Here is a 25906-nt window from a genome sequence, read left to right as displayed (position 1 = left end):
CTTCATACCATACTAATTGAATGTAGTGCTCTTCTAATTTTCAAAACATTTGGATAGGCCAGTGTCTTGAATTTAACTATTTTTGTTTCATCATGAGCAGATAGTGCTGGTGATCTATCACTACTTCCTGTTATGCATTATGGTGTAGAAAAAGAGTGAAAATCTTTAACAGAAACAATTGCAACCATAGAATTAGATTACAGTCCAGCATCTTCAAAATGGCATTTGTAAATTATAGACTACAATGTATATAAATTCTGAAAACAGTGTTAAGTATTACAGTACAACGGTTAGTCAGGAATTGTACTTTTGTTGCAGTTTTAATGTTTTTTGCTTCATGTGGTCTTGCTCTCATTCCACAGTGACACGGAAGCAATTGAGGGTTTTGAGATCTCTGCCCTTGTGTTTGGCATACCTGCTTGCCATCTCACACATTAATTGCAACTTAATTAATTGCTGAATGGGCAGATTTGTATTCCTGTATTTTGATGATTGTCTGTTTGTTTCAGACCGCTCTCCAGACATGGATAACTATTCTGAGGAGGACGATGACAGCTACTCATCAGAGCAGGAAGGCAGTGATGATGCAGCTCATGGCCAGGTTAGTCCCTCTTTAAGAAGAGTGTCCTCTAATTGAATTACACATCATCTGTTCTTGTATTTAATCTATTGAGGTAGAAAGCCAGAAAGGTAGAAAGAGTGTTTTTTAATGCATTTGCCATTTAACAAACTCAGATTCTGTATTTCAGGATCTTTACGATGAGGATGATGAGGTCAGGAAGCCCAAGAAAGCCCGGAGAAAAATGATACGAACCACTTCCATGACTAGGGTTAGTACCTTTTTTCCATTACATGGAGTTTAATGCTTGCTAATCATTGACTATGAGAATAATTGAAGACCTTTGTTTGCTGACAAGCTTTTAAGGGAAAGTACACAATGTGTTCCATTTGCTTAAGCCATTAAGGTAGTGTGGATGAGTATGTAAATAAACACAGTGGGGTTACTGGAATGATTATAATGATCTTTGCATAGAGTTGCCGTAAATGAGTAATCCATTTGTTTGTTACTGGGAGACCTGATGAGTCTGAACCCAACTTTTTGGCTCATTTAATCTGCTTTCCTCAGTGTTGCTTCTTTTCCTTTTTAATAAAAGTAACGTATTTTTGTCACAGCAACCTAACTTCAAGCAGAAGTTTGTGGCCTTGTTGAAGAGGTTCAAGGTAACGGATGAGGTAAGTTGCGATAAATAACAGATTTGTTTTGAATGACACTTATAACAGCTTATTTGGGGTCAAAACAAATAACAGTAGTGAATTTTAGAGCAGAATGCCTACCCGGAGTTTCCCTGTCAGTTGGTATAGAAACATCTAATAGGAGGGCTGTGCTGTAAGACATTGTTATTTTTGCTGTAGGGCCTGGAGTAATTATTTCAGTATGGACAGTCAACCCAGCATTTCGCTGTCACTTACGACGAGTTCCTGACAGAAATAGAATTGCCTGTAAAGCAAAATCGCAGCCACAACAAAGGGTCAAGCATTATTCCCCTGATAGGCTACGGTACATCTGTCCTCATGCATGTATGATTCATACATTGCCATTTGCAACAATTCACAAACAGAATCCATTAACTGTGTCATTCCCTTCCACTAAATCTTATAATTGTATCCCCATAATGCCTATTCTATTTAGGCCTGTTTTTCCCTCTGCAATGTCCTTTTGAATAAGTGTTTCTGTGACTTCCATGTGAAATGCTGTAATCAGGTCATCAGCAGGAGTTTGAGGCCCATTAGTACATAATCTGTTACAGTGATATAATGATAGTTATCACTGATGCTGTATGGAACAATACAGCAAAAAAAAAATGTATTCAGTGCCTTTTCCCCCTTTTTAGTACTTATCCTGTCCATAGATCACACAAAGTAAGACGTATAAAAATCTGTTTCTATTTTTAGCATGATAGCTCTTAGATTGAATACTCTCTTTTATGCCATTTTATCAATGCATTAAGTTAAATGTGTAATAAGATAGAGAGCATGAAATAATAAGGGGTCTCTTTGAGAAGGTCTCCCAGTTATCAGAATTATGTTTCACTAGAAGATTCTAGACGTTCCAGGTGGCCTGATGGTCTTTTATCACGTTCCCTGTCTCTAATCCCTTCCTTGTGGCTGGACAGTGTGCATAGCCACAGCTCTATAAATACATAGCCAGGAGGAAGAGGGGGGACAGACTGTGTTTATCTGCTCCCTGCCAGCTCCTGCACTTATGGAGTGGGATTAATCACCTGATTAGTCCAAAAGCCTGCCTATGTGCTTCTCAAGTGTTACACATCCCCACTGTGCAGCTGGCAGATGAAAGCCCAATACCTCTGCTCTCTTCTAGCACTCACTTACCTTTTAATTGGTCTGCTTAGGTCTAAGGCAGGGATGTATTAATGGCATTTCTACAGTATTCATGTTTTGCCTTATGTTTTGCTCCATTAGCTCAGCAGCAAGAATAATTAGCTAATGTTCAGCACCTGTCCCTCCCCACAATAATGTCATGTAATGGCTAAAATGACATATTTCTCTCTATAGCATATCGATGTGTTCATTTTGATTACATGATTATTTTGATGTGTTGACATTTTGATTACATTCTCTATTGCAGGTCCTAGACTCAGACCCAGTAGACCAGACCCAGGAAGTAGAGGAGGATCTGGACTTACTCTATGACAGTCTTGAGGTGTACAATCAGAGTGACAGCGGGCCAGAGATGGAAGACAATGAGAGTGTCCTAAGCACGCCGAAACCTAAACTGAAGTATGTTTGTCTCTTATCCCTTTCCCCATATTAGGATCTTGAGAAAGCCTAATAAATTGAATAATATGTGATAGAAGTTGGACATTTATTTCCTCTGAGAAATAGATCTAGATTTGTGGGCATCACATTTTGTTGCTGTTGTTCCATTCTCTAGTTATCCGAACTAAAACATACATTTTCTTTCATATTATTTCTTTTTATGTCTCACTATCAGATGCCAATGCTGACTGGCTGCTTGTAGTGATATCAAATCTAACTTGCCTTTTGAATTTCTTTCAACCTTTTAACATGTAATACTGATGTAAATGTCTAGGATCTTTACTTTAGTTCAAAAAAAAAAAAAAAAAAGGAAAGAAAAAATTAGCAAAACATTAACTCTGGATTGGACTATTGACTCTAAGGGGGTTTTGAATAGGCTCGGTTTTGAAGTATTTGAACTAGTTAAGGATACTGTGTGGAAAACTGTCTTTCAAAGACTGTAGTTTTGCATACAGGGATCCACTACACAGGTTAGTAAGATTCACACACTGTCCCCTTGTCATTCAAGATTCCTCAAGTTTCGTTAGGGTTCACCAAAGCTTTGAGCATCTGTTCTTAAGCTGTTCTTTGCTCCCATTCCCCACCCCCCTTAAATTTGGGTATGTATGGAAAAGGAACATTGCATTTTGAAAAAGTGTACTACTTTTCTAAGCCTTTTACAAAACAATCTTCAAGGTGTAAGTACACGTCAGCTTGGTCCTCCCATCTGTTGGTTGTATGGCTATTGCCAGAAAAATGCAGCTTGCTCAACAAGGTCATTTAAATTGGTACTTAATAGATACCAATGGCAACACAGAAGTCTTACTATTCCATAATTCGAGACGTCAGAGCTGACGCTATGGGAGAAAAATTAATGTTACTTGAAGAGTTGACTCAAGAGCAAGGACACATACTGTATTTAGATATTTCACCTAAAGTAAGAAGTGGAGATTCTTTGAACAGGACTTACATTGCCTTTGAGAATCTACCTAATATGGTATTGAATAAATAAGGTAATGGCTTATTGGAGTGCTGAGCAGGTGGCAAGTTGCAAAGAGATCCAATCATACAATTCATGTCCCATTAGTAATGCAAGAAAGCTGATGTTTTGGTTTATTGTTTTGTGTGTTTGTTTTTGTTGTGTTGCTTGAAATAAGTTTTTTATATCTGTTTTTAGGCCATTTTTTGAGGGGATGTCTCACTCCAGCTCCCAAACAGAAATTGGAAGCATACACAGCCAAAAAAGCCAACAGAGAGAGATGTCATGTCCTGTGAGTTCACCGTCACGCTCTCAATAAATAAACCCTGCTGATTCCCTACCAATAGTGCTCATTAATACATTTCTTATCTCTGCTGCCTGAGGGGTTGCACGATTTAAAAATGTCACTTAAAGGAATTGGTCATTGGTATGTCTAGCAATCCCCAACACTTAGAATAGTCCAGGGATTCCCAAGGACTATGATGAAACCATGATAGATATTCTCGGAATGGGTGCTATGTAGCAAAGCAACTCCCACCCCTGTGGAATAGGGTGACGCCTACTGTCCTACCCTATTAACCCCTGCAACCCTCTAGTATTTATAGGAACTAACATCGTATGACCTCTCACACACACACACACACACACACACACACACACACACACACACACACACACACACACACACACACACACACACACACACACACTCACTCACATATGCTCCCATGCTCAAATAGAAGATTGGATGGTGCCATCCCTGAACTACTATTCACTGATTTATGACCTGTTGGAAACAACAAGGGCAGAGTAATAAGAAGATAGAAATGTTGTGTCACATGTGAAAAAGGCCAGTCTATTTATAAATATCTGGGAATCCATTTGAGCTTTTAAAAAGCTATAAAAGCATAGAATATTTAATAATATTATAGTATTTTGATCTTTTTCATATATCTTGAGTTGAAAATATCTTTCAGGCAGAATAGAAAGTCTTTGATCTAATACCGAATCAGTTTAATTAGGCGTTTAACTCACATTTAACTCAATAATGAGCACAATAATGTTTTTTTTTTCATTCCATTAGCTTTTTTTTATGATCATAAGATAAATTTGAAATGCTGTCACATTTGAAAAAGCCATGTCAATGACTGTACAACTGCTGGGATGGGAAATCCTATAAAAGTACTTTGCTTATAACCGCATGCTACATAAACTAGTAAAGGTATGATCGAACTTAATAAACAACTAAGTCTTATATGTTCAGCATGGTCACAATGTTTATGACAGGATTACAAACAAAAAGATCAGACTTTCATTTATTCCTTTGCTTGTATGTTACCTTTTAATGCAAACAAGGGGCCATTGCAAACAACAACAAGCAAAAAAGAGAGAAATTACAATTTGACTGCAATTCATGCATTTTTCAGCTCCACCTTACATTTTGTCGTAGTTCTGAATTCTAATATTCTGTGTCGTATGCAAATAGTTTCATCCTTACAAAGTCATGTAAATAAAGAATTTTAGGTGTTAATAATGTGCATTGTGGTAAATTTTGGGTTCCTTTTTTTCCATAGCAATTCTTGTATAACTTAATGTTTCAGAGTATATATTTTTAAAATGTTGTAAATGTATTCATAGACATGTTTATGAACCCTTGTTATTTTTTTGCCCTTTAGACCGGAGACTTCTTGACTGTTGACAGATGTAAAGTGCAGGTAGCCCGACAACAAGATGACACCATCACAGACACAACCACTGGGGTAAATTTTGGTTGTGTGTGTGTGTGTGTGTGTGCGTGCGTGCGTGCGTGCGTGCGTGCGTGCGTGCGTGCGTGCGTGCGTGTGCGTGCGTGTACAGTGACTTGCAAAAGTATTCATACACATTTTGTCACATGATAACAACAAACATAAATATATTTTATTGTAATTTTATGCCAACACAACACAAGATGCCAAGTACAAAGATGAGTACAAAGATGTGACTCTGGACTAGCGAGATCTTCAGCTGAGGTGGGAGAATCTGTCCACAGGAAAACTATTGTGTGTGGACTGTACAAATCTGGTCCTTATGGAGGAGAAGCAAAAAGAAAGCCATTGTTGAAAGACATAAGAACCTGCCAGAAGCCATTTTGGGGACACAGCAAAAGTGAAAATAGGTGCTCTGGTCTGATGAAATTGAGTTCAAAATTTTACTTTTCAGCCTTTAAGCAAAATGCTGTGTGTGGTGGAAAAACTAACACAGCAAAATCACTCTGAACACATCATCCCCACTGTCAAATATGATCGTGGCTGCATCATGCTCTAGGGGTGCTTCACTTCAGCAGGGACAGGGAAAAGGGTCAGAGTTGATGGGAAGATGGATGGAGCTAAATATAGGGAAATCTTGGAGGATAGGTTGTTGGAGCCTGCAGAAGACTTGAGAATGAGGCTGAGGTTCAACTTTCAGCAGGACAATGACCCTAAACATAAAGCCAGGGCAACAATGGAATATTTTAAAACAAAACGTATTGTATTCGAATGGCCCAGTCAAAGTCCAGACCTTTATCCACTCAAGATCTTAAAACTCCTTTTAACAAGAGCTATCATCTAATCTGACTCAGCTTGACCTGGCTTGCAAAGAAGAATTGGCAAAAATGTCAGACTCTAGATGACAAGCTGGTAGAAACATACCTCAAAAGACATGTAGCAAAATGGAGTTCCACCAAGTATTGACTCTGGGGCACTGAATACTTTAGCACACAGTTCTTTATTTGTCAAAAAATAAATAAAATAATTGATAACTTTCTTTCTCTTTTACAATTGTATGCTATTTTGTGTTAGTCTTTCACGTAAAATGTATTTTTGTGGTCGTAACATGACAAAGTGTGGAAAGTTCAAGGGGTATGAATACTTTTGCAAGCCACTGTATATGGAATGTTGTTTGCCCATCTTGTTTCATCATATTACATTTTCCACCACTTACCCACTTCTGAATGTCCATATCTTTGTGAGTCTATGTTGTATATGAGGAAAAAAACAAAGTTGTCAGGTGTATGCAAGTGTACGTAAACTAAAGTTATCCATTATGGATCAGTACCACATAAGGAAGATATGCGTCATAAGTCTTATCTAAGGGTCAAAAGAAGAATGTCAGCTGTTGTTATTGTCTATGTCATGTCACGATAGCCTTATTTGTCTCAACCAAGCTGTCCCTCTGAATTCTGTGTAGTGCTGAATAGCCAGCTCTGCTCTGCTTCATGCTTCAATCACCCATTTCAAACTGAATATTGAGGCCACCTGCGATGAGACTGAGAGTTTCTATCTTTTCTGTCATGGTGGGCTTTCATCAATTTTGGCCACTTCAGCTCTGTCAATGCAATCTCATCTTCCAAAAACATGAAAACCAAAGTACATACCTCAAGATGGAAAAAGAAAAAAGGTTTCATTTGATGTGACATGATGTTGTATTGCATAATGTATATCAGTTTTGGTCTCCACACCCACCCTGACTATCTCTGCCTACTTGCTTTTCCGGTTCAGGATACAGAGCCTGATGACAGCGGGCCTGGGCCTGGGGAGGTGAGCAGCTGGGATGTCAACACTGAGCGGTTAACCAGCACTGTTAGCAAGCTTTGCAAGACAGAGTCCCAAAACCACATGTCTCCAAGGTATGTTGCTGAGCAATACATCTGGAATCATGCAAGCAAGATACTTCTCAATATGTCAGCATCTCTATTGTGCACATGAGCTACTCTTGATTTGTGTCTTCTTTGTCTGCACTTCTTGCCTTGACTTATTTTAAGCTTTATGTGTTTATCTCACTTCCAGTAAAATGGAAAATAGGTTGCAGAGGCGTCCTCGCAGTACTTCTATGAAAGATAGGCAGAATTCCAAGGCCCAGAGTGACAGGACCAGCAGCATGGACAGCGAGTGCTCCCCAGACTCACGTCTTATTGCACAAGTAAATGAAATACAAACCACCCACAGATGTAACATCAAGATGTATATTCATGCTTTCAGGACATAATTGTTTTGCTTCAATCATTACATTACATTACATTACATTACATTGCATTTGGCAGCGCTTTTATCCAAAGCGACTTACAATCGAGGCCATAGGGACTGCAAATACACTTGCAAATACACGATGCACAGGAAATATACAGATCAGTAGGCTTGGGTTAGGGAGTTTTTTTGTTTTGTTTTTTTGACAAAGACATACATAAACGTACACACACACACACACACGCTGCATAGCCTAACTTGGTGCCTAACCTGATCTGGGGCATCAGCGCAGTAAAAAGACCTGAAAGAGAAAGGTTTTTACCTGTTTCTTGAAGGATGAGATAGATGATGCTAGTCTTGTTGCTTCTGGAAGTTTGTTCCACCACTGAGGTAGTAGAACTGAGTAGAACTGATCATTCTTAAGCACTGTGTTATTGTTTGTCTCAAAGGTTCCCAGGAAATCTGTATACGACCAGCTGAATCAGATCTTAATCTCTGATGAGCGCTTACCAGAGAGCATCATCCTCATCAACACCATGGAATGGCAAGGGCAGGTATGTGTTTCTGTCATTTGTCCATACAAAAAAAAATCATTGCAAGCACTTTATTAACGTCGAAAGGGGTTAACTTTTGTTTTGTTTTGCATTGGGCAGTTTTAGGATGTTAAGTCTATCAGTTAATTGGTACAGCAAATCGGCAAAAGTACTGGTAACTTCTCTGAAGACACTGCTACAAATAGTACAAAATTATAAATTTACATATTATAACATGCCAGGTCGTACTGCTGTTAGTGCAATATAATTTCAATTATTTATTCAAACCAAACCAGGTGTCTTCTAACAAAAAGTAGATGAATATATTTGCTATAATTTTTTAATACATAGAAAGATATTATGATAAAAATTATGTTATTTATTAGAGGAACATGTTAATCATGTATGTATATATAGTACCAGCCCTACTCAGCATATTCCAGCTGCATATTTTCTGTACATGCTTTCCACTGCTTGTGAACACAGCATACATCTCCCAATTGTCTGTTTGCAGTATGTGGCAGAGCTGCTCCACGAACAGGCACAGCCCATCGTGTCCACCTGCTCTGCTGCAGATGTTCAGGCTGCATTCAACACAATTGTTACTCGCATCCAGAGATTGTAAGTTTGTTATCGTAAACACACAAATACACTGAGGACAAGCTTTTAATCTTATTGCTCCATGTTCTCAAGTGGTTTTCTGTATTCTGCAAGTTTGTCGTTTAAGTTTGTTCCACTCGATCTGTGAGCCCATTCTTTTTGGGACATCTTAATTGTCACATGAAATTGCTGAAATTGAGTTATCCTTTTACTCTTGGATCCATCTACATTATCGCCATTTCAGGAGATTATTTCAGTGGGAGTTCACCCTGTGTTTGCTATGCTGCTCCTTTTGAGTCTGGTTTCTCTTAAACTCAGGTGAACAGCAAGTTGTTTATGCTTCACAGACATGCTCATCAGTCAATATCTTTTCTTGAGCTGCTGTTGTTTCAAGTGGAGCTATACAAGTCTGTGATATTTACATGCTTGCCCAGTGATGTCACTGCCTCAGCAGTCGGATGGGATTTTCCCTAATGTTTTAACTAACCGTAAACATTGTAATTAGAATGAATTATAAGGCATAAACCTGCTCAAAAACAGCCTTTTTGAATTACATTGATGGATCCCTTTGTTATTGTGAGACGTAATTGTCAGTGACTCTTGTCATTTTAAAATGTAACGTTTGCGACAGTTCAATTGTATTCAGGATCTAAGACTAACAGAAATTCACACTTTTGTTAAAAGGTAAGGTTGGGCTGGTTTTGATCCAGAGCCTAACTGATATTTCAGCAAAGCTATATTTACATGTCAAATATCAGTCTCAATATCAGTTTGATGGTCATTAAGAAAACTTTCCAGATCAATAAAATCTTTATCAGATATCTGATCAATTTGTTGTATGTTAACTTCTAGATGGCAGCAAGCTGGAAAATGAAGTAAATGCTGACATTTGGTTAAATCTAGGTCAGGACAACAAACTTTGGGATATCTTCAGTCAGTCCTTCAATTTAAAAACTTTTTCTAAACTTCCCTGCAAAGTGAAATTGCATCTCTCTTACAGGCAGTCAGTGTGCGCTGCTGCTGGTTTTAAGCTAGCCAACAGCATGTGTTCAAATAAATTTTATAACATCTTAATATGCTTTGAATTAAGTCAGAAATGGTCATCCCTTTTGACATTTTGCATAATAATGAGTTATATTTATGTAATTTGGTAGTTTACTGAAAGTGCATGTGTAGTTGTATATCAAGATCCTTTTTTTCCCCAAGTTTCAGTACCAGCTCTAGATGTCTCATTTCACTCTATCTTAAACTTGAGAAGACCCTCTGCATATTAAACAACCATTTACATTTTTTCTCTGTTGACCGATACAGCTGTAACTGCAATGCACAGACACCTCCGACCATGAAGGTAGCAGTGGCTGGTGACCAGAGTTACCTCAGCACCATCCTGAGGTTCTTTGTGGAGCAGCTGGCCAACAAGACGCCTGACTGGCTGAGTTACATCCGCTTCCTGGTCATCCCTATAGGTATGTCCCACAGGATGAGAAGTAACTGTTATGGAAATGTATTTAATTGAATTTTAATCAGACAGTTTTTTTCTGGGCAGGCTCTCATCCCCTGGCTAAGTATGTGGCCTCCTTTGACAGTAAATTCAACAGCATCTTTATGGACACTGCATGGAGGGAGCTGTTCTGCAGGACAGAGCGGCCTGCCTCAGGTATGAAGATTTCATGCTCTGGACTGATGAACAGCTCTGGCGTTAGGCTATAAAGCAAGCTTGCGTGTCAAATGCCCAGCCAACTTGAAAGGCAAAGAAATGGGGTCAGAACGTGGGTCAGGGGCTGATGGATAGGAAGAAGAGCTTTTCCAGTTCCAAAAGATGGCTTCAATCTGCTCTGGTCAAGTGACTGTCTGCGTCATAGCTCCACTGCTCCACCCAGTTAAGACCACAAGGCACTAATATTTAGCCTAAATGTTAGTCCTCAAGAGTCATAAATTAAAAACAAATGTTCTTTCAAAAACATACATCGCTGTGAGGTTATACTTTGCTTGGGATTAATTTACATTATTCATATTAGTCATAGTTTAGCTTTCAAACTTGATTAATGTTTACCACTTGCAATAAAAAAAGTCGAATTAAATTTGTATATGTAATAAATAAATAAAACTGATTTGATTTTTATGGAAGTGAAATTATAATGAGGTATGAATTAGTTTTGCACATCCTTGCATGTTATTTAGTCTTTCATCCTTTTTTAAGCTTGTGCTCCCTTACATCTTCTCAATTCACACTTGATCCCCTCCACAGAAGCTGGATGTTAGTCACTTCTCATTCCCACTTATTGATTCATCTAATTAGCGTCAACCCAGGGGCAGGGGCAAGGTCGCTCTAAACCAGACCTGGGCATTTTATGGCCCGCGTGCCACATCCAGCCTGTACTGCTTTTTTATCCAGCCCATCAAACTATTTTCTTTGAATAGTTTAATCAGTATTTTCAAACGATATTGAATTTTGAAACTCCTTATTTTTTCCTTTTGTTTAATTTTTTATGGATCATTACGTAGAAAATAACGTCAGTGCATCTATGTGATCCTAAATTATTTTAAAGTTGAAATAAAATGCCAAAAATGTATATATTTAAATTGCAAAATTTATTTTATTCAATTTCAATGATACCTCGTTGTCCCGCATATAAAAATTAAATAAGAAATGTGTCCCGCCAGCCAAAATAATTGCCCACCCCTGCTCTAAACCATGTTGGATCATCTCAAAAGGGTTGTCATGGGCAACAAAATTATTGGGTACATTTTACTCCATTTATTTGTTTTAGCCTTTTCAACAATACGTCAAAATTTGTAACTTTGTATGCTTGCTTTGAACAAGAGAAATATTTTTAAATTTTAGAATAACATAAACTTACAATCAAAATAAGCAATGTTTTGAAATAGAATTTCAATAGTTCCCCATTGTTATAAATTACAAAATTAGTAAATTGACAGGGGTCCATGCAAGGCAACAGACAGAAAAATCACACCAGAAAATGTTAGTATTAAAATAGAATCTACAGTATGATATTGAGCTCATAATGACATATTGTCCAAGTATGATACCCTCTCATCCCATCTCCTTCATAGGAAGGAATTATACAGTCTTGTAATACAGCTAATAGTCAGTATCACCATATCTCATGCAGCTTGTCAGTAAATCAGGTCTCTCATTTCTCCTTGCAGATAACATCGATGTAGCTGGACGGGTGGTTCAGTATCTAGCCGGTGCCAATGTGTCCCATCAGTTTCCCATCTCTGAGGCTATGCTCACTTACAAGCAGAAGAGGTAAAGTCACACCTCATCACTGGCGTTTAAGCATAATCATGCTCTACACCTGTTGAAATATATATAGATACATATCTATATATATGTGCATGTTTGTGTGTATTCTTACTTTTTCCTAAAGCTCGGGTGTTTCTGAATGATTTCACACTTTTTATCTTTAGTCTCAACATTGTTCTCTAATCCTCCAAGCAAATGTTCATTCCACTACCTGTCACATGCTTGAGGAATACGGATTAATTTGCATCTGCATGCAAACACACCACCAAGCACAATCATTATCAGACACTGAATTGCACTGAAATCCCTCAGATACTGCACACCAGCATGTTGTCTCACATTCCCGGCTGTATGAAAGGTAGAAGGTGGATTTTGATATGTGATACAGCCTCAGTTAAATACCAGACGTTTTGACTGCAGCCTTTGAAACACTGATGCCCTGTTGCATCTCAGTGTGCAGTTGCTTGTTCCTTCAGAATGTTTGACCAAACCTATCCCCTGTTTGTTTGAGTGGCTCTCTATTTGGTCGGAGGGTACTTAATACAATAGAGTTTAACAGTTTGTTGCATTCCTTCTCCCCCTCCCCTCCTTTGATTTGCTTTCAAGGAAAAGAAGTTTGTATTTTGATTTTTACATCAGGTATCTAATTCAACTCGTGTTTGGTTTTGCCTTCCTTTTTCTATCCACAATATGGTTTGAACTCCTTGTTGTGTCTTAACATTTCCCTTTTTCATAATCGTTACTCACTGTAATGTCACTTGGCATGCTATCCTGACTTGTGTCTTTTGGTTTATGTGTGACTTTGATTCATATTCGTCCTCTGTGTTATTGCTGTGGAGATTTGCCTAACAACCTCTAATATTCCAAGATCTTTACAATGTGTAATGAATTCTCGATTCTCTGGCTCATCCATCAATATCTGTTCTTAGCAGTGTTAAATAAATTTGAGTCATTTAGCATAAATTAATAAAAATGTTACCATAGATTATTTTGCCTTAAAGTTATAAATCTCAGCATGTGTTTTTATTTACATATTAAACAAAAATATATAGTGAACGAAATCTAGAACAGTAAGAGTGATTTGGGGGAACATTGAGGCCTATGAGTACCTGTTCCTACTTTCATGTATTGTTTATGTCTAATATCTTGCAGGTTTATAGGGTTATTAATGACATTTCCACAAAGGTAAAAATACATCAGATCTTATCCTCTGGGTTTTATATTTCAGCTGCCTTGAAATGTCTGGCAGGGGCTGGAGAGAAAAGAAAAAGAATAATTTCATGATATGCAAACGACGCCTTTTTATATCTCTGTGTATGTCACAAAGCTGTATTGTTATGGGAGATCACTTTCTAGAAACATAACTAATTTACCTCCACCTCTATTTAAATGCTTATGGAAGCTTTTAGAAAGGATTTAAACGTTTCAAAAAGACAGATTTTTCTCATGTAAACTATACAATTTAAATTAAATTGTATTATAGTTATGTTAAAGTAGACAATCAGTATCACAACCTCAATTGGTATTCATCTTTTGAAGAAATGTATCTGCCACAGATTTTAATCCTGGGGAAAATGATGACAACCCCGCTGTTGGACCTCTGTTCTCATTTGCATGGTTGATATACTATCTTTTTGATAAAGAGCAGGTATATCTCTCCCTTGAATCAGTGTGATGCTGCCACACTGGTCCTACTGCGAGTCCAAACCACAAAAAATAGTTCTCCTATCCTTGGACTGATTTTTAAGACATACACGCCTCGCTATGGTTGTCAGGAGCGGTCCTCTCATTCATTTCATCGTAATGTGAAACCCACCCCAAAGATAACCCCATCCCACTCAAAAGCCAGTCACGTGCCATTTTAGTCGCACTGAGGCATGATGCTGGTGATGCCGCAGCCATTGTCCCTCTAGGACCATTGAGTGTTCACAAACTTACAGACTGTTGCAGTGGTCCAGTCCATGTCTGCCCTCAATTTACTGTCTCCTCTCTCCCCCTTGCAGCCCCGATGAGGACTCCTGTCAGAAATTTGTGCCATTTATTGGGGTAAGAATCTTTTTTTTTTTTTCAAATGAATAATTAAAATGTAAAAGTGCCAAACAGGATTTTAAATTTACTCTGCTTTCAAGTTAAACGTACATGCATCATTTTGTGCAGGTAGTGAAAGTTGGGATTGTGGAGCAAAGCCTCTCAACCTCAGGTAAGTCATAGCCCTCCACTACTTTGTTTACAGTTAATTACAGATTGAAAAATACTTGCCTGACACAAAGTCCAAATGAGTAGCATAACTATATATTTCAAAGCAATGTCTGCTAATTGTTTATTTCCTGCTCCATTTTCAGCTAATTTCTGTGTTCACTTGTAACATGTTCCATGTTACAAGTGAACACACTTGTAACATGGTTCAATATAACATGGTTATATTGGTTATCAACCATAACATGGTTTCATTGGTTCAATATAAACCAATGACTTTTGCTAAGCCATCTCATTTGTGAGAAGTCCACATTATTGTTTTACAAAGTGTAAATGTTAAGTGTTACATACGACTGTTTATCCTTGTTCAGTGGACTCAGATGATGCAATGGGTGGCAACACAAGCATCCTGTCCTCTCCTACCCCCCCATCGGCTGGTTCGTACGGGAAGGAGATCGGAGGAACCCCTCCACAGTCTCCCTCTGTCTCCACTGCCCTATCTGGAGCTGGGTACATCAACACACACTCATCGAAGCTAGTGTAATTTCCGGACTATAAATATATGTGTACATATATAGGCCGCACTTATCTATAAGACGCAGGTGTCCGTTGTAACAGGAGATATTTTCACAGAAAGATGTGACAGAGAAACCTTTTTTGTTATTACTTTTAATTAAATACATACTGGTAACATCCACAAATATGTGGATATATGTACTGGAAATACTTTTTTCTGAACAGTGCCTGTAACACGGCTATGGAAAAGATAAATAATAAATAACACAAGGAGAGGTCCGTCCATCCTTCCATCTATTTTCTATCCCTGCTTAGTCCTACTCCAGCTGATCGCTATCCTCGTCTTCCTTCTGTGCACTAAAACCATTAAAGTCAATCTTCTTCAGTGTCGGAATTGAACAGCCTCCGAATGTCACGGTAATTTCATTGGTCTGATGTGATGAGGCGAGATGTTTTGGCGCCATGAAGCTCGTTAGCCCAAAAAATCCGTAAATTAGTTGCATCTTTGTTGAAGCCACTGTGTTCAAAGCGTGTGAAAAAAGTAATGGCTCATAGTCCGGAAATCACAGTATACACACTCATCCTGATGATTTACATCTTCACCGTATCTAGTTTACAGCAAGAGGTGTAATGTACTTTTGTGCCTTTGCAGCTCTCCGTGTTCAGGCAGTGAAGTGATGGGGCTGCAAGTGGATTACTGGACATGGCAAGGACCTGAGAAGAAGAAGGAGGGGGAGAAGAGAGATGTGGGACTGAAGAACACCCTGAAGAGTAACTTCCGTTCCCTTCAAGTCAGCCGCCTCCCCTGCGGAGGAGAACTCACCCCACCACCCAGCATGGCCATGACTGTCGTCACCAAGGAGAAGAATAAGAAAGGTACTCTTGGAGAACAGAATTTTCAATTGGGCAACCTCTGTTTCCTTGTTACACTGAAGTTGGCATAAAACTTTTTCAGGTTGAGGATTGAGTTGATCAGATTTAAACCTAACTGTACTTTGAGAGGTATAAATCTAAACCCCCTGAACATTTGAATTTTAAAGTTTGTTTATTTTTATTCGGTGATAAATGACCACTATTACCCCAAATAGACACCATGAAGCTAATAAAGCTTCCTTTAAAAACTGTATATTGCAATTTAAATCAGTCAACACAGTTAAATAGCATAGTTATTGTTCAGAACGGTTTCTAGATAATGGTCTGAACACAGCGGCATTTTAAAGGTACACCAGTAACAGCTATTCCAGCCAGTGTTTATCACAAACAATTAGTGCAAATGGTTTGTCCTTGACATCTTGTTGACCACTTATGTCAAGCATACTCAGTACTTAGCTGATGGGGAGAGGGAACGTGTCAAGTTTTATTAATATGCAGTTAAAAAATCACTCAAATCTCCCATATTTAAACCGAGGATTTGCATAGAACCAAAACCGAATGCAAAATGTAAGTAAACCACTTGTTCTACTCTGCATGCACACAGTGATATTCCTCAGTAAAAAGCCCAAGGAGAAAGAGCTGGACTCTAAGAGCCAAGTGATTGATGGCATCAGCAGGTTGATTTGCACCGCCAAGCACCAGCACACGATGCTGAGGGGTAAGCACTGCTGTTTTGCCCCCTGCTGGTAAACCTTACACTGTAGCAGCCGTTGAATAAAAACGGTGATGTGATGATCAAGGATTTTACCACTTACCACCTGTTCTATTTGTCAAATTTTGGGGGCAGTATATTAAAAAACTGTCTTAATATTAATTTCCAGATATTTTGAACTATTTTTCAGGTCATTTGTACCAATCTGTGAGTAATTTGTCATCGCTCTTTCAGGTTGCTTCAATGTCATGTTTCGGTCATTTTCAAATATATTGATCGTAATATTTTCTTTGGTAATTTATTGTTAATTTTCCAGCAATAATTGACCAAATTCATCAGTGTTGTTTTTTTTAAACTTACCTTGTCATTGATTCTTTATTTCCCGATCAGCTTTCACTCAATTTATGTATTTATTTATTTGTTTGTTTGTTTGTTTGTTTGTTTGTTTGTTTGTTTATTTATTTATATTTAAATTTGTATAATTCCTGTATAATTTTATGTCGGCTGGCTACATGTTTAAGTCGCAGCTGTGGGTCATGGCTGTTTTACAGCATTTCTTTCATTTTTGTTTTTGCCTCCAGTCACCATTGATGGAGTGGAGTGGAACGATGTCAAGTTTTTCCAACTTGCTGCCCAGTGGCCAACACATGTCAAGCACTTCCCAGTGGGAATCTTTGGTTACACAAAGCCCCTGTGACCATGGCAACCATCAAATCCTGCCTGCCAGACTTTTTGCTGCACTTGTCTCACCCAGGGGCTCTGGAGGATCAGATGAAAAAAAAAAACACAACAGTAATAGTTTTCCTGTGGAAATGTTACTGACTTCACAACCCAACTATTCAGTAAATAATTTCATGTCGTCAATTTGATGTTTTTGATGTTGGTGTTGTTGGCTGTTGTTTTTCTGTCGTTTTTTTTTTAATACACTACAAAAAAGAACAAGTACTATTTTGTAAAATTTGTGCTACCGCCTTGGAGGTGATTTGAGGTTTTTGACAATTTGACAATTTGCCACATTTCGATAATGGCAGCTGTGTTTGCACTTTGTTTTTGTTAACCTTTTATTATTTCTGTGAAATCCTACATTAATTGTTAATCTATAAACAATGGAAGAGTGTGATGGTGATGTGCAGTGGCGTGTGTGAGACTGAGACTGTGTTTGTTGTTGACAGTTGGAATTTTGCTGTGAATCTAGACAGAATCCCTTTCTTCTAACTCAGTTTTCTTATCCATCTCTTCACTTTTCTCTAAATGGTTCTTTTTTTTTTTATAGAAAAGAACATTCAAGTTCTTTTAGCCTTGTTGCTCTCAAGCAACGCACACAAAGACAAAAAATATAGGTCAACCTTGGTATCTTTGAAGGTAGCTATATTGAAAGTAGCTATGACATTGGTGTTCGCAGTTCATGGATTGATTTCATTCTTTACAAGTGCTGAAGATTTTATACAAGTTTACACAAACATCTACTTAGAAGCAGGGTATCACACCTCCATTTAACTCCCAGCAGCTAAATGCCAAATTTAGTTGTGATTGTATAAACTGTCTTGACTGTTTGAAGTCCTAATATGTTTCACAACTCTCCAGTTGGGTGGACCTGTTAGGCATTATATTAAAGTTAAACACAGCCCCTGTGTGGCCATCTACTGTGGATGAAGACATCCCACAGACCTACGATGCTGGGCCCTCCAAATGTTCAGTGACGTGCCAAAGTCAGGTTTGTTTCAAAGGTAAACCATCGGCGCTCATGGCCTGGACAAACGTCATAGGATGTTGAACAGAGAGGTGAAATAAACTGCACACCACCTCTTTGAGGGTCCGTTGGAAGTTATTGTTATAATGACTGATTTATTCTCTTTGAATAGTGCTCCATATTTGGTCAAACCTAAATATGCACATTCTAATCAGGCAGTTGCTGTTGTGTCCTTGAATACCGCTTCGCTGTGGCTGGACGTGACAGTATTGCTGTCCTCGATTTGCCAGGTTGGCCATCAGTATTTTGTGTCTCCTTTTGGACTAAATTAAAAATCTGAAATGAGTCGATCTGACTTGAAACATGATTTGACACTAGCATTGAGCGCAATGAAAGTATTGAACAGTTTTCAAGAAGGGTATGGAATCTTGCCAGATGTCTGAGTCACTGCCTTGTGTGTGTCTGTGTAGGTGTGCTCTGTGTTTGATGGTACTCCCTGAATAGTGTTACGTGAAACTTTTGCAATAGGAAACCTTTGGACAAAGGGCCTTCTGTATGAGTTTGTTGTTGCTTTTATTTTTTTTGTTTTCCAAAGTGAAGATGTACAAGCTTTGATAGGCTGGCTTTTTTAGTAATGTATATAAATATATATATACGGGATATATTATTGTGAATTGCAAATCGCCCTTCCACTAAATTTGAAAGCACAAACAGCTTACCTTTATTTCTTGACATGAATGCCAAATATATTTCCAGATCCCAAGATTTAAGGCAATGCACCACTATGTTAGGTGTGTAATTTCTCATACATTTCCCTGACTTTATAATGCACTTTTAGGTGGTTTTTATACACATTTTAGCTCAAGTTGGGACACAGTTTTGTTTTGAGGTGAGGTGTTTGTTTTATTTGTTGTTTTTCTTTGTTTGTTTGTTTTCAAATAATGTAAACCACTACCTAAAGGTAACAAGGCATTGCTTTTTCCTTCTTTTTCTGAGACGCCCTCTGGGGTCTGTAAACGGCTGTCTGTTTTACCACTTGAGTATCTCTTTTCAGCCACTGCCGTACATCTATGCCTGCATCTGGGAAGTCCGTTTTTTTCTTATCTCCTGCTTCTTAAAAGGGGTCCCTAGCTTCTCAGCTGGGAGACTACATTGGCTCTTAGATGAATAAACTCAGGCTGTGAAGTGTGGCAGAGGGCAGAGGGTTTTTGAGGGAATTTGTCATGTGAGTTAGCTTTTTAAAAATGAACGGGCATAACGTCAGAAATATTTCAATGTGTTTGACCTCGAGTTTTTTTTCCCCTTAATCTAGAGGTAGTATGGGGGTCTTTTACAAGGCAGGGTCAATGAGCAGGCATACTCCCAGATATCAGGCAGTACAAAAGTCGCAAAGCCTGTTTTTTACTCTGACAGTGCTCCAATGGTCAAATAACATGCCTTCTCATTGCTCCTGCTGTTGAAATGCCACCTAGTGTCTTTGCACAAACTCTATTTTAAATGACATGACAGTATTTTTAAATTCACCACTAAAAAAATATGGGTTACTCTGCATGTTTTATTATAGATGTAAATATGTTTTGGATTTTTATATTGTTTTGTTTCTTTCCATGCTCTCACAAGCAGTTGTGTTTATTAAAATTTTTAATCTTCTGTACAAAAAAAATAAGCGTTTGTTCTATTTTTTTGGTGATTATTTTCCTGGATAGTTTCAAAGACACTGGCTGGTTTGACAAACTTGTTTCTTTTCAATCTTTCTGGGCTGCAACCCACCGTGATAGCGAGATAATGGCAACACTTTTTTTTCATAAATATTAACAATTTGGGGAAATTGATACTTTAATATACTTTGTTTATACATAAACAAGGGTTTAAAATGAAATTTAAAAACAGAAATTAAATACTATCCATCATCTGACACTTATCCTGCACTCTAGGTCGCTGGAACCTATCCTAGCTGTCATCGGGCCAGGGCGGGGTACACCACAGACTGGTCGCCAGTCAATCACAGGGCCGCATGAAAAGACAAACAACCACTCATTCATTGAGGGCAATGTTCTTCCAATTAACCTGCATGTTTTGTGGGAGGAAATCCATGCAGACAAAGGGAGAACATGCAAACTCCACACAGAGATCAGAATCGAACTGGGATCCTTCGTGCTATGAGGCCGAAGCGCTAACCACTGCCACCGTACATCTCTTAAAATCAAGTATCTACTGTTCTTTTTATGAAAAGCCATTAAATAAATGCTTACTGGCCACCATTTGAATGTGAATATCCATTTAATGTTAATGTATTTCAAAGACAACATTGGTTTGACAGTGTGAAAGACAAACGCCAGTCCCAGCCACATCCAGTCTTATTTAGCTGTAATTGAGGGCAAGTTGACGTAACTCTTCATGGCAGGCAATGGTTTTATCTTGCGTCCCGCCCAGCCACCCTTTCTCTGCCACAGGCCACTCGATGGCCGGACACCAAACCAACGATTGCGGCCTGCTTTGCCGATTATCTCTTTGTTGTGGTCAACATTTGATAACCGGCCTACAGTCACCATACAGGTCTCCAACACCTGCAAGGGTCAAGAAGATATTTTTAATTGCAGAGTGAATAAAATATTAGTGGGAGGGTTATTTCAATCCAAAAGCTCACCTGAACCTGCTGCTTTGAAGGAAGCTGCACAATCGCTGTTCCGTTGACTTTGCGCAGTAATACTCCACTAGTGCCTGAAAACAGAAATAACCACACAAGTCAAAAAAGAATTACACCGCAAGTCCTAATTAAGATTGATTACTGTCAAAGTGCGAAGTACTGAATAAAGTATTAAATGTTGAATAAACAATACTCAAATTATAACAAGAGCCTCTATTACTCAAGCTGTGCCATCCCTAGTCCCACATAAGCAGTAGGACAATGAATGAATCTCTAAATTAACTAAAATGGTTCCATGAGACTCATCATGAAATGAATTTTCTTCAACATGCTTTTTGCATTTGCCAACAATGGACTAAAATTGCCTATTTACACAAACAAGCACAAGCGTAGATGACCTGCAGCACGGATGTACTCCGATCCCTTTCCGGGCTGGATCTCCAGGTTGTTCACCAGCGTGCCAACAGGAAGTGCTCCCAGCGGGTAGGCGTCACCTTCATTGGCTGCCACTGAAAAGGAAAACATCTGTGCACTATTTTCTTTAAAAAAGAGAAACTCCTCCAAGATTTAAAGCTAAATCCACGCTTACTTGGTAGAAGAGGGAAACAAGCTTCAGAAAAGATGAAGTGGGAATGTTATGTATTTAAGTGGCATGGTCACATTGGTAACTAACAGAGTGAAGAAGCTTGCTCCTTCAAGTGCGTTTATCCTTAAACCATGGAATGTTGATAATTTAGATAGAATTGCGATCATGATAACAATAAAGACCCACAGGTTAAAATATGTGATTTCATTCATATGGCCGTCATATCTCCTTCAGTGTTGGAAATAATTGGACAGATATGGAATACAAATAAACTGCTAATTTTCTGAGATAAATTAGAATGTATTATTTCCACTTTTACTCAAATTCTCACTGACTGAAGTATTACATTATCAAAGAGGTCAAATAACTATCAAACCAATAAGGCCTCTACATGAAAATGATAATTGCCTGGATATAAATATGTATATAAAACTTGTTTGTCAAAAATGTTCAATAAGACTAAAAAGAAAAACGACCAAGTTCAAGTAACAGACCAGCCCTAAATGCTTAGTGGTTAGTTAGTATTTCCTTTGATCATTATATTTCGTTCTTCAAACTTGTATAAAACAACATATGATCATGACATACATACATACATACATACCTGCCATACGTCCAATGACTCCAGAAGTTTTGATGATGTCTCCTGGCTCCATGTTCTCTGTTGCAATGATCCATCTCTTCCTGTTACCTCCAGCCACCAGGGCAATGTCAGCAGACCTTGCAGGAAACAGACAGACAGACTAAAGTGATTTATCGCTATCGACATGCGGCTTGAACAACTGAAGAGCCATCTCACCTGCAGGGGTCGTACCGCACTTCCACAACCTTCTCCTCAAAGGGCACCTCCTCCTTGCCTGGCTCATAACGCAGTCGCTGGAAGTCTACCCACCGATATTTTTGTTTGTGGCCTCCGCCAATGCCATGTGTCCGGATCTTTCCTGTGTTCAAGAAATAAATGACTGGGTTTCTTTTCCTGTGAGGACAATTCCTAAAGCCCTCTCCCTCATCATCCTCCAACAGAAATTTCTGTCTACATCTAGATTCCTTTCTTACAACTTAAATTATTTTCATTCATTTAAAAATGATCAGCCACCTTTAAAGTCAATCTTGTATTTCTAAAAATAGTAAATACTTTCTGCAATTTAACAAGCAGTAAAAGTCAAAACTTACTGCATTGCAATTGGCTAAAAGGGGCAGAATTTACTGTCATCAAGGCACCACTACCAAAAACTGTTCAGACATTATTTTATAATTAGCTATAAGTGATTTGAGAAGGAACAAGAAATTGACTAACATCATTTCATAACCTAAAAAATAATTTTGCATGGAGTTATATCAATGTCTCCATTGAATTGAAAAAATTGCCTTGAAATCTGCATGGGATTCAGGTACGGAAACAAACAATGGAATCAAATCTTGTGGAATCAAGAAAATGTGATATTGCCTACACTATCTACACTATACACCTACACTGACCACACTCTTTACCTGAGTGATCTCTGCCTCCAGTCTTTTTCTTTCCAATGGGTCTGATAGTGTACTTCTCCCTCTTTTTCCACAAAGTCCTGTTCTGTTCTAGGAATGCCGTGGTCAGGAATCCTCGGATTGGGCCTCCGGTCACTGACTTAGAAAGTCCGAGGGGCAGCGTCATGGTCCACAGCTTTATCTGTGCTGGTCCCTGCCAACAGACATACACACACTTGTCAGTTGCTACTTGTGACGCAGAGATTTCTGTTTTCAGTGCGGTGCAGTTTACCTGAGAAGACAGCACAGTGGTCTGGGAGATGGACAGAGAGCAAAGGGCTCGAGTCAAACATGACACCGCCATCACCTAGCGATAAACAGAATGAATGTCTGGTTAGAACCCTTTCTCTGTCATTTGGATCCCTGACTGCATTGGTATTTCAATAAATGAAGCACTGATGTTTTTATCATATTAAACAGTCATGACACGAACAGCCAGAGTTTGTATGTGCTACATGTCTTTGGGTAATGTGGTGCGGTTGGGAAAACATAAATGACAATACAGGACATATGAGGAAAGAACTGCACTGAACCAATTTTTGTGTCTGAAGTAAATGACGTAATAACATGACTGTCCCAGATATTAATAGAAATAAATCTCCTAGAAATAAGAGAAGTGGGGTAGAGAGAAAAGAAAGGTAACTAGGTCGTATCCAAAAAGTAAAAGTACCGGGGTCTTCTTATCCAGTGTGTACTACTGAAGCGTTAACTATATTCATTTGATTTGAGGCAGAGGGCTACATGAGCTATGAATATCACAAATGTGATGGTTACCAATCTTTTTATCAATCTTGTTATTGAGGCACCAAACAGGTCAACTGGCCCTTTGTTAATATTCACACTGATAACATTTCAACGGTTGTTTTTTAACCTTCGAGACATGCACACATGAGCTCCCGCTAGTTTAGCCGAGTCGAGAGAATAATACGCCTGAAGAAGCGACAACATATTTTCTGACTATCTTAAATCAGCCAATAGGGCTTTACATCTCATGTTGAAACACCACCTAAATCTGTAATTAAAATAAAGAGCAAACCTTTGGATATTGATTATTTTCATTCCAACTTTAAGATGGGTGTCCTTCAGGCTACAGGCTACACGCTATGTCGCGCAATGATGACGTATCCAGAAACGCGAACGGTGAGTTTTCTGGTTTAAAAAAATATCTATTTAAAAAGAAAATACTTATTGGTGAAGTCAATTATATAGGGCCCAAATCGTTTGTTCGAATCTATCTTTGAAAGTGTATCAATGTAAAACTAGAAATGTATCAGCCCTTTTATCCAAGTTCATACTCTGGCCTCTAAATGATACCGTTGAGCTCATAAAGATGTTCTGTTTATTATGGTTCTCTTTATTCCAGGTCATGGTTAATTCTTGTTGAAATCCTTTCGTGGCAACTGGACTTGACCTTCTTCGCTTTTAGATGGTTCACCCTCTCATCCAAGAGGTTTCGTCAGCTTGAAGTCTCGACAAAAATTGAGCTCATGAATGTCACAAGGTGGCCAAATTATGACTACAGCATGTAAACTCTTCACGTGCCTTGTTCAGGTCTTCCTTTGTTTCCAACGTGTTTGTTGCCTTTTACCTAATAATTTATTCTGACTTCTTCTTCTTTTCCTTTCGGGTTTTCCCTTCAGGGGTCGCAACAGCGAATCAACCTTCTCCACCTAACCCTAATCTCTATATCCTCCTTTCTCACGCCAACTAACTTCATATCCTCTTTCACTACATCCATAAATCTTCTCTACGGTCTTTATCAAGACCTCCTGCCTGGCAGCTCCAATTCCAGCATCCGTCTACCAATATATTCACTATCCATTCTCTGTACATAACCAAACCACCTCAGTCTGGCTTCTCTGACCTTCTCTCCAAAACATCTACTGGTAACATGTGCTGTTCTTCTGATTGATTCATTCCTGATCCTATCCATCCTCTTCTCTCCCAAAGAGAACATCGACATCTTCATCTTTGCGACCTCCAGCTCTGCCTCCTTCTTTTCTTAATCTTTTCTGCCACCGTCTCCAAACCACACAGAATCACTGGTCTCACCACTGTCTTATACACCTTTCCTTTTATTCTGTCTGATATTTTTCTATCGCATAGTAACCCTGACATTTTTCCCCTCCCATTCCAACCTGCTTGAACCTGTTTCATTACCTCTTCTCCAGACTCTATGTGACTCTGGACTGTTGACCCTAAATACTTGAAGTCCTCCAACTTCTTGATCTCCTCTCTCTGTAGCCTAACCGTTCCACTCAGGTTTCTCTCATTCACACACACACACATCTATATTTACTGTGATAATTGAGATTATTGTCTTCTTCCTTCTTCTTTTGGCTGCCTCCATCTTTCCCTATTTTTTTTACATTGTCTTCCTCACACCAACTAACTTCATGCGGTCTTTCTCTTCATCTATAAATCTTCTCTTCATCACAGCTCATCTGGATTCCTGTCTAACCTCACCTGTCAGCCTGTCCATCATAAAGAAGTGAACATGAAGAAAATACAGCTCCACCAATTTCCCTGTCTACTTTCCTTCCAGACGTGCACTAAATAATCTCCTACTTGTCTCCCTGATCACAGTAATTGCAGTTGTCCATTCATCTGGAAGGTCCTTCAGACCACCCAGAGCCTTTCTCAATGCTCCCTGAAAACCACACAACGATCACTCTGCGTTTATCCTTTTTTTTTATTTTCCTGGCTACTAGATCAGGGCAGGGCAATAATTTTGTCTGGCGGGCTACATTTCTTAATTTTTATGCGCGGGCCAACTAGGTATCATTTGAGCAGAATGAAACTAGCAATTTAAATATTGAAATGTTTTGGCATTTTATTTCAACATTAAAATCTGAATGATCATATAAATGTATCGACATTTTGCTAGCGAAATCATCCATACAAAATTAAACAAAACAAAAAAATAAGGAGTTTCTATATTCAATACTGATTGAAAATACATATTAAAATTTTCAA

General features: G+C 38.5%; 2 protein-coding genes across 4 annotated transcripts in view; one reads left to right on the top strand and one right to left on the bottom strand.

The window, feature by feature from the left end:
* The window catches only part of LOC147236291 (phosphofurin acidic cluster sorting protein 2), a 47968-nt gene extending 28132 nt beyond the window's left edge, over positions 1-19836 (top strand). For 2 of the 3 annotated variants that reach the window (XM_086166259.1, XM_086166274.1), the window contains exons 6-25: positions 510-601; positions 750-830; positions 1174-1233; positions 2648-2799; positions 3995-4088; positions 5473-5556; positions 7315-7442; positions 7603-7735; positions 8229-8333; positions 8827-8933; positions 10224-10378; positions 10459-10569; positions 12084-12186; positions 12790-12822; positions 14187-14229; positions 14341-14383; positions 14751-14889; positions 15548-15771; positions 16373-16486; positions 17062-19836. In XM_086166259.1, the coding sequence (XP_086022385.1) occupies positions 510-601; positions 750-830; positions 1174-1233; positions 2648-2799; positions 3995-4088; positions 5473-5556; positions 7315-7442; positions 7603-7735; positions 8229-8333; positions 8827-8933; positions 10224-10378; positions 10459-10569; positions 12084-12186; positions 12790-12822; positions 14187-14229; positions 14341-14383; positions 14751-14889; positions 15548-15771; positions 16373-16486; positions 17062-17177 (2117 nt within the window). In that variant the 3' untranslated portion in view covers positions 17178-19836. The remainder of the gene's footprint in view (positions 1-509; positions 602-749; positions 831-1173; positions 1234-2647; positions 2800-3994; positions 4089-5472; positions 5557-7314; positions 7443-7602; positions 7736-8228; positions 8334-8826; positions 8934-10223; positions 10379-10458; positions 10570-12083; positions 12187-12789; positions 12823-14186; positions 14230-14340; positions 14384-14750; positions 14890-15547; positions 15772-16372; positions 16487-17061) is intronic. The other variant, XM_086166267.1, reaches the window with a different exon arrangement.
* Positions 19837-20431: 595 nt separating this feature from the next.
* mrpl2 (mitochondrial ribosomal protein L2) lies at positions 20432-24049 on the bottom strand. Its single transcript, XM_086166375.1, has 8 exons — positions 23967-24049; positions 23163-23237; positions 22895-23084; positions 22203-22344; positions 22008-22123; positions 21216-21326; positions 20818-20891; positions 20432-20737 (listed from the first exon to the last, which is right to left on the bottom strand). The coding sequence occupies exons 2-8, from the start codon at positions 23232-23234 to the stop codon at positions 20528-20530; spliced, it is 915 nt and encodes a 304-aa protein (XP_086022501.1). The 5' UTR covers positions 23235-23237; positions 23967-24049; the 3' UTR covers positions 20432-20527.
* Between the last annotated feature and the right edge of the window lie 1857 nt (positions 24050-25906).

This window comes from Fistularia commersonii, chromosome 2, assembly GCF_037954325.1.
Source record: "Fistularia commersonii isolate RoL2024-O1a breed Wild chromosome 2, RoL_Fcom_v1.0, whole genome shotgun sequence".
NCBI classification, from domain to species: Eukaryota; Metazoa; Chordata; class Actinopteri; order Syngnathiformes; family Fistulariidae; genus Fistularia; species Fistularia commersonii.
Note: the sequence above shows the minus strand (reverse complement) of the source record. Positions and strands in the feature narration are given on the sequence as shown.

Bases quoted from the DNA above. Each gene is read 5' to 3' on its own strand.
- mrpl2 (XM_086166375.1), bottom strand. From the start codon at position 23,234: ATGGCGGTGTCATGTTTGACTCGAGCCCTTTGCTCTCTGTCCATCTCC. The intron at 22,124-22,202 runs GTGAGATGGCTC...GTTTCCTGCAAG, and splicing joins GTGCGGTACGACCCCTGCAG to GTCTGCTGACATTGCCCTGG. The intron at 20,738-20,817 runs GTGAGCTTTTGG...TGACCCTTGCAG, and splicing joins CTTCAAAGCAGCAGGTTCAG to GTGTTGGAGACCTGTATGGT.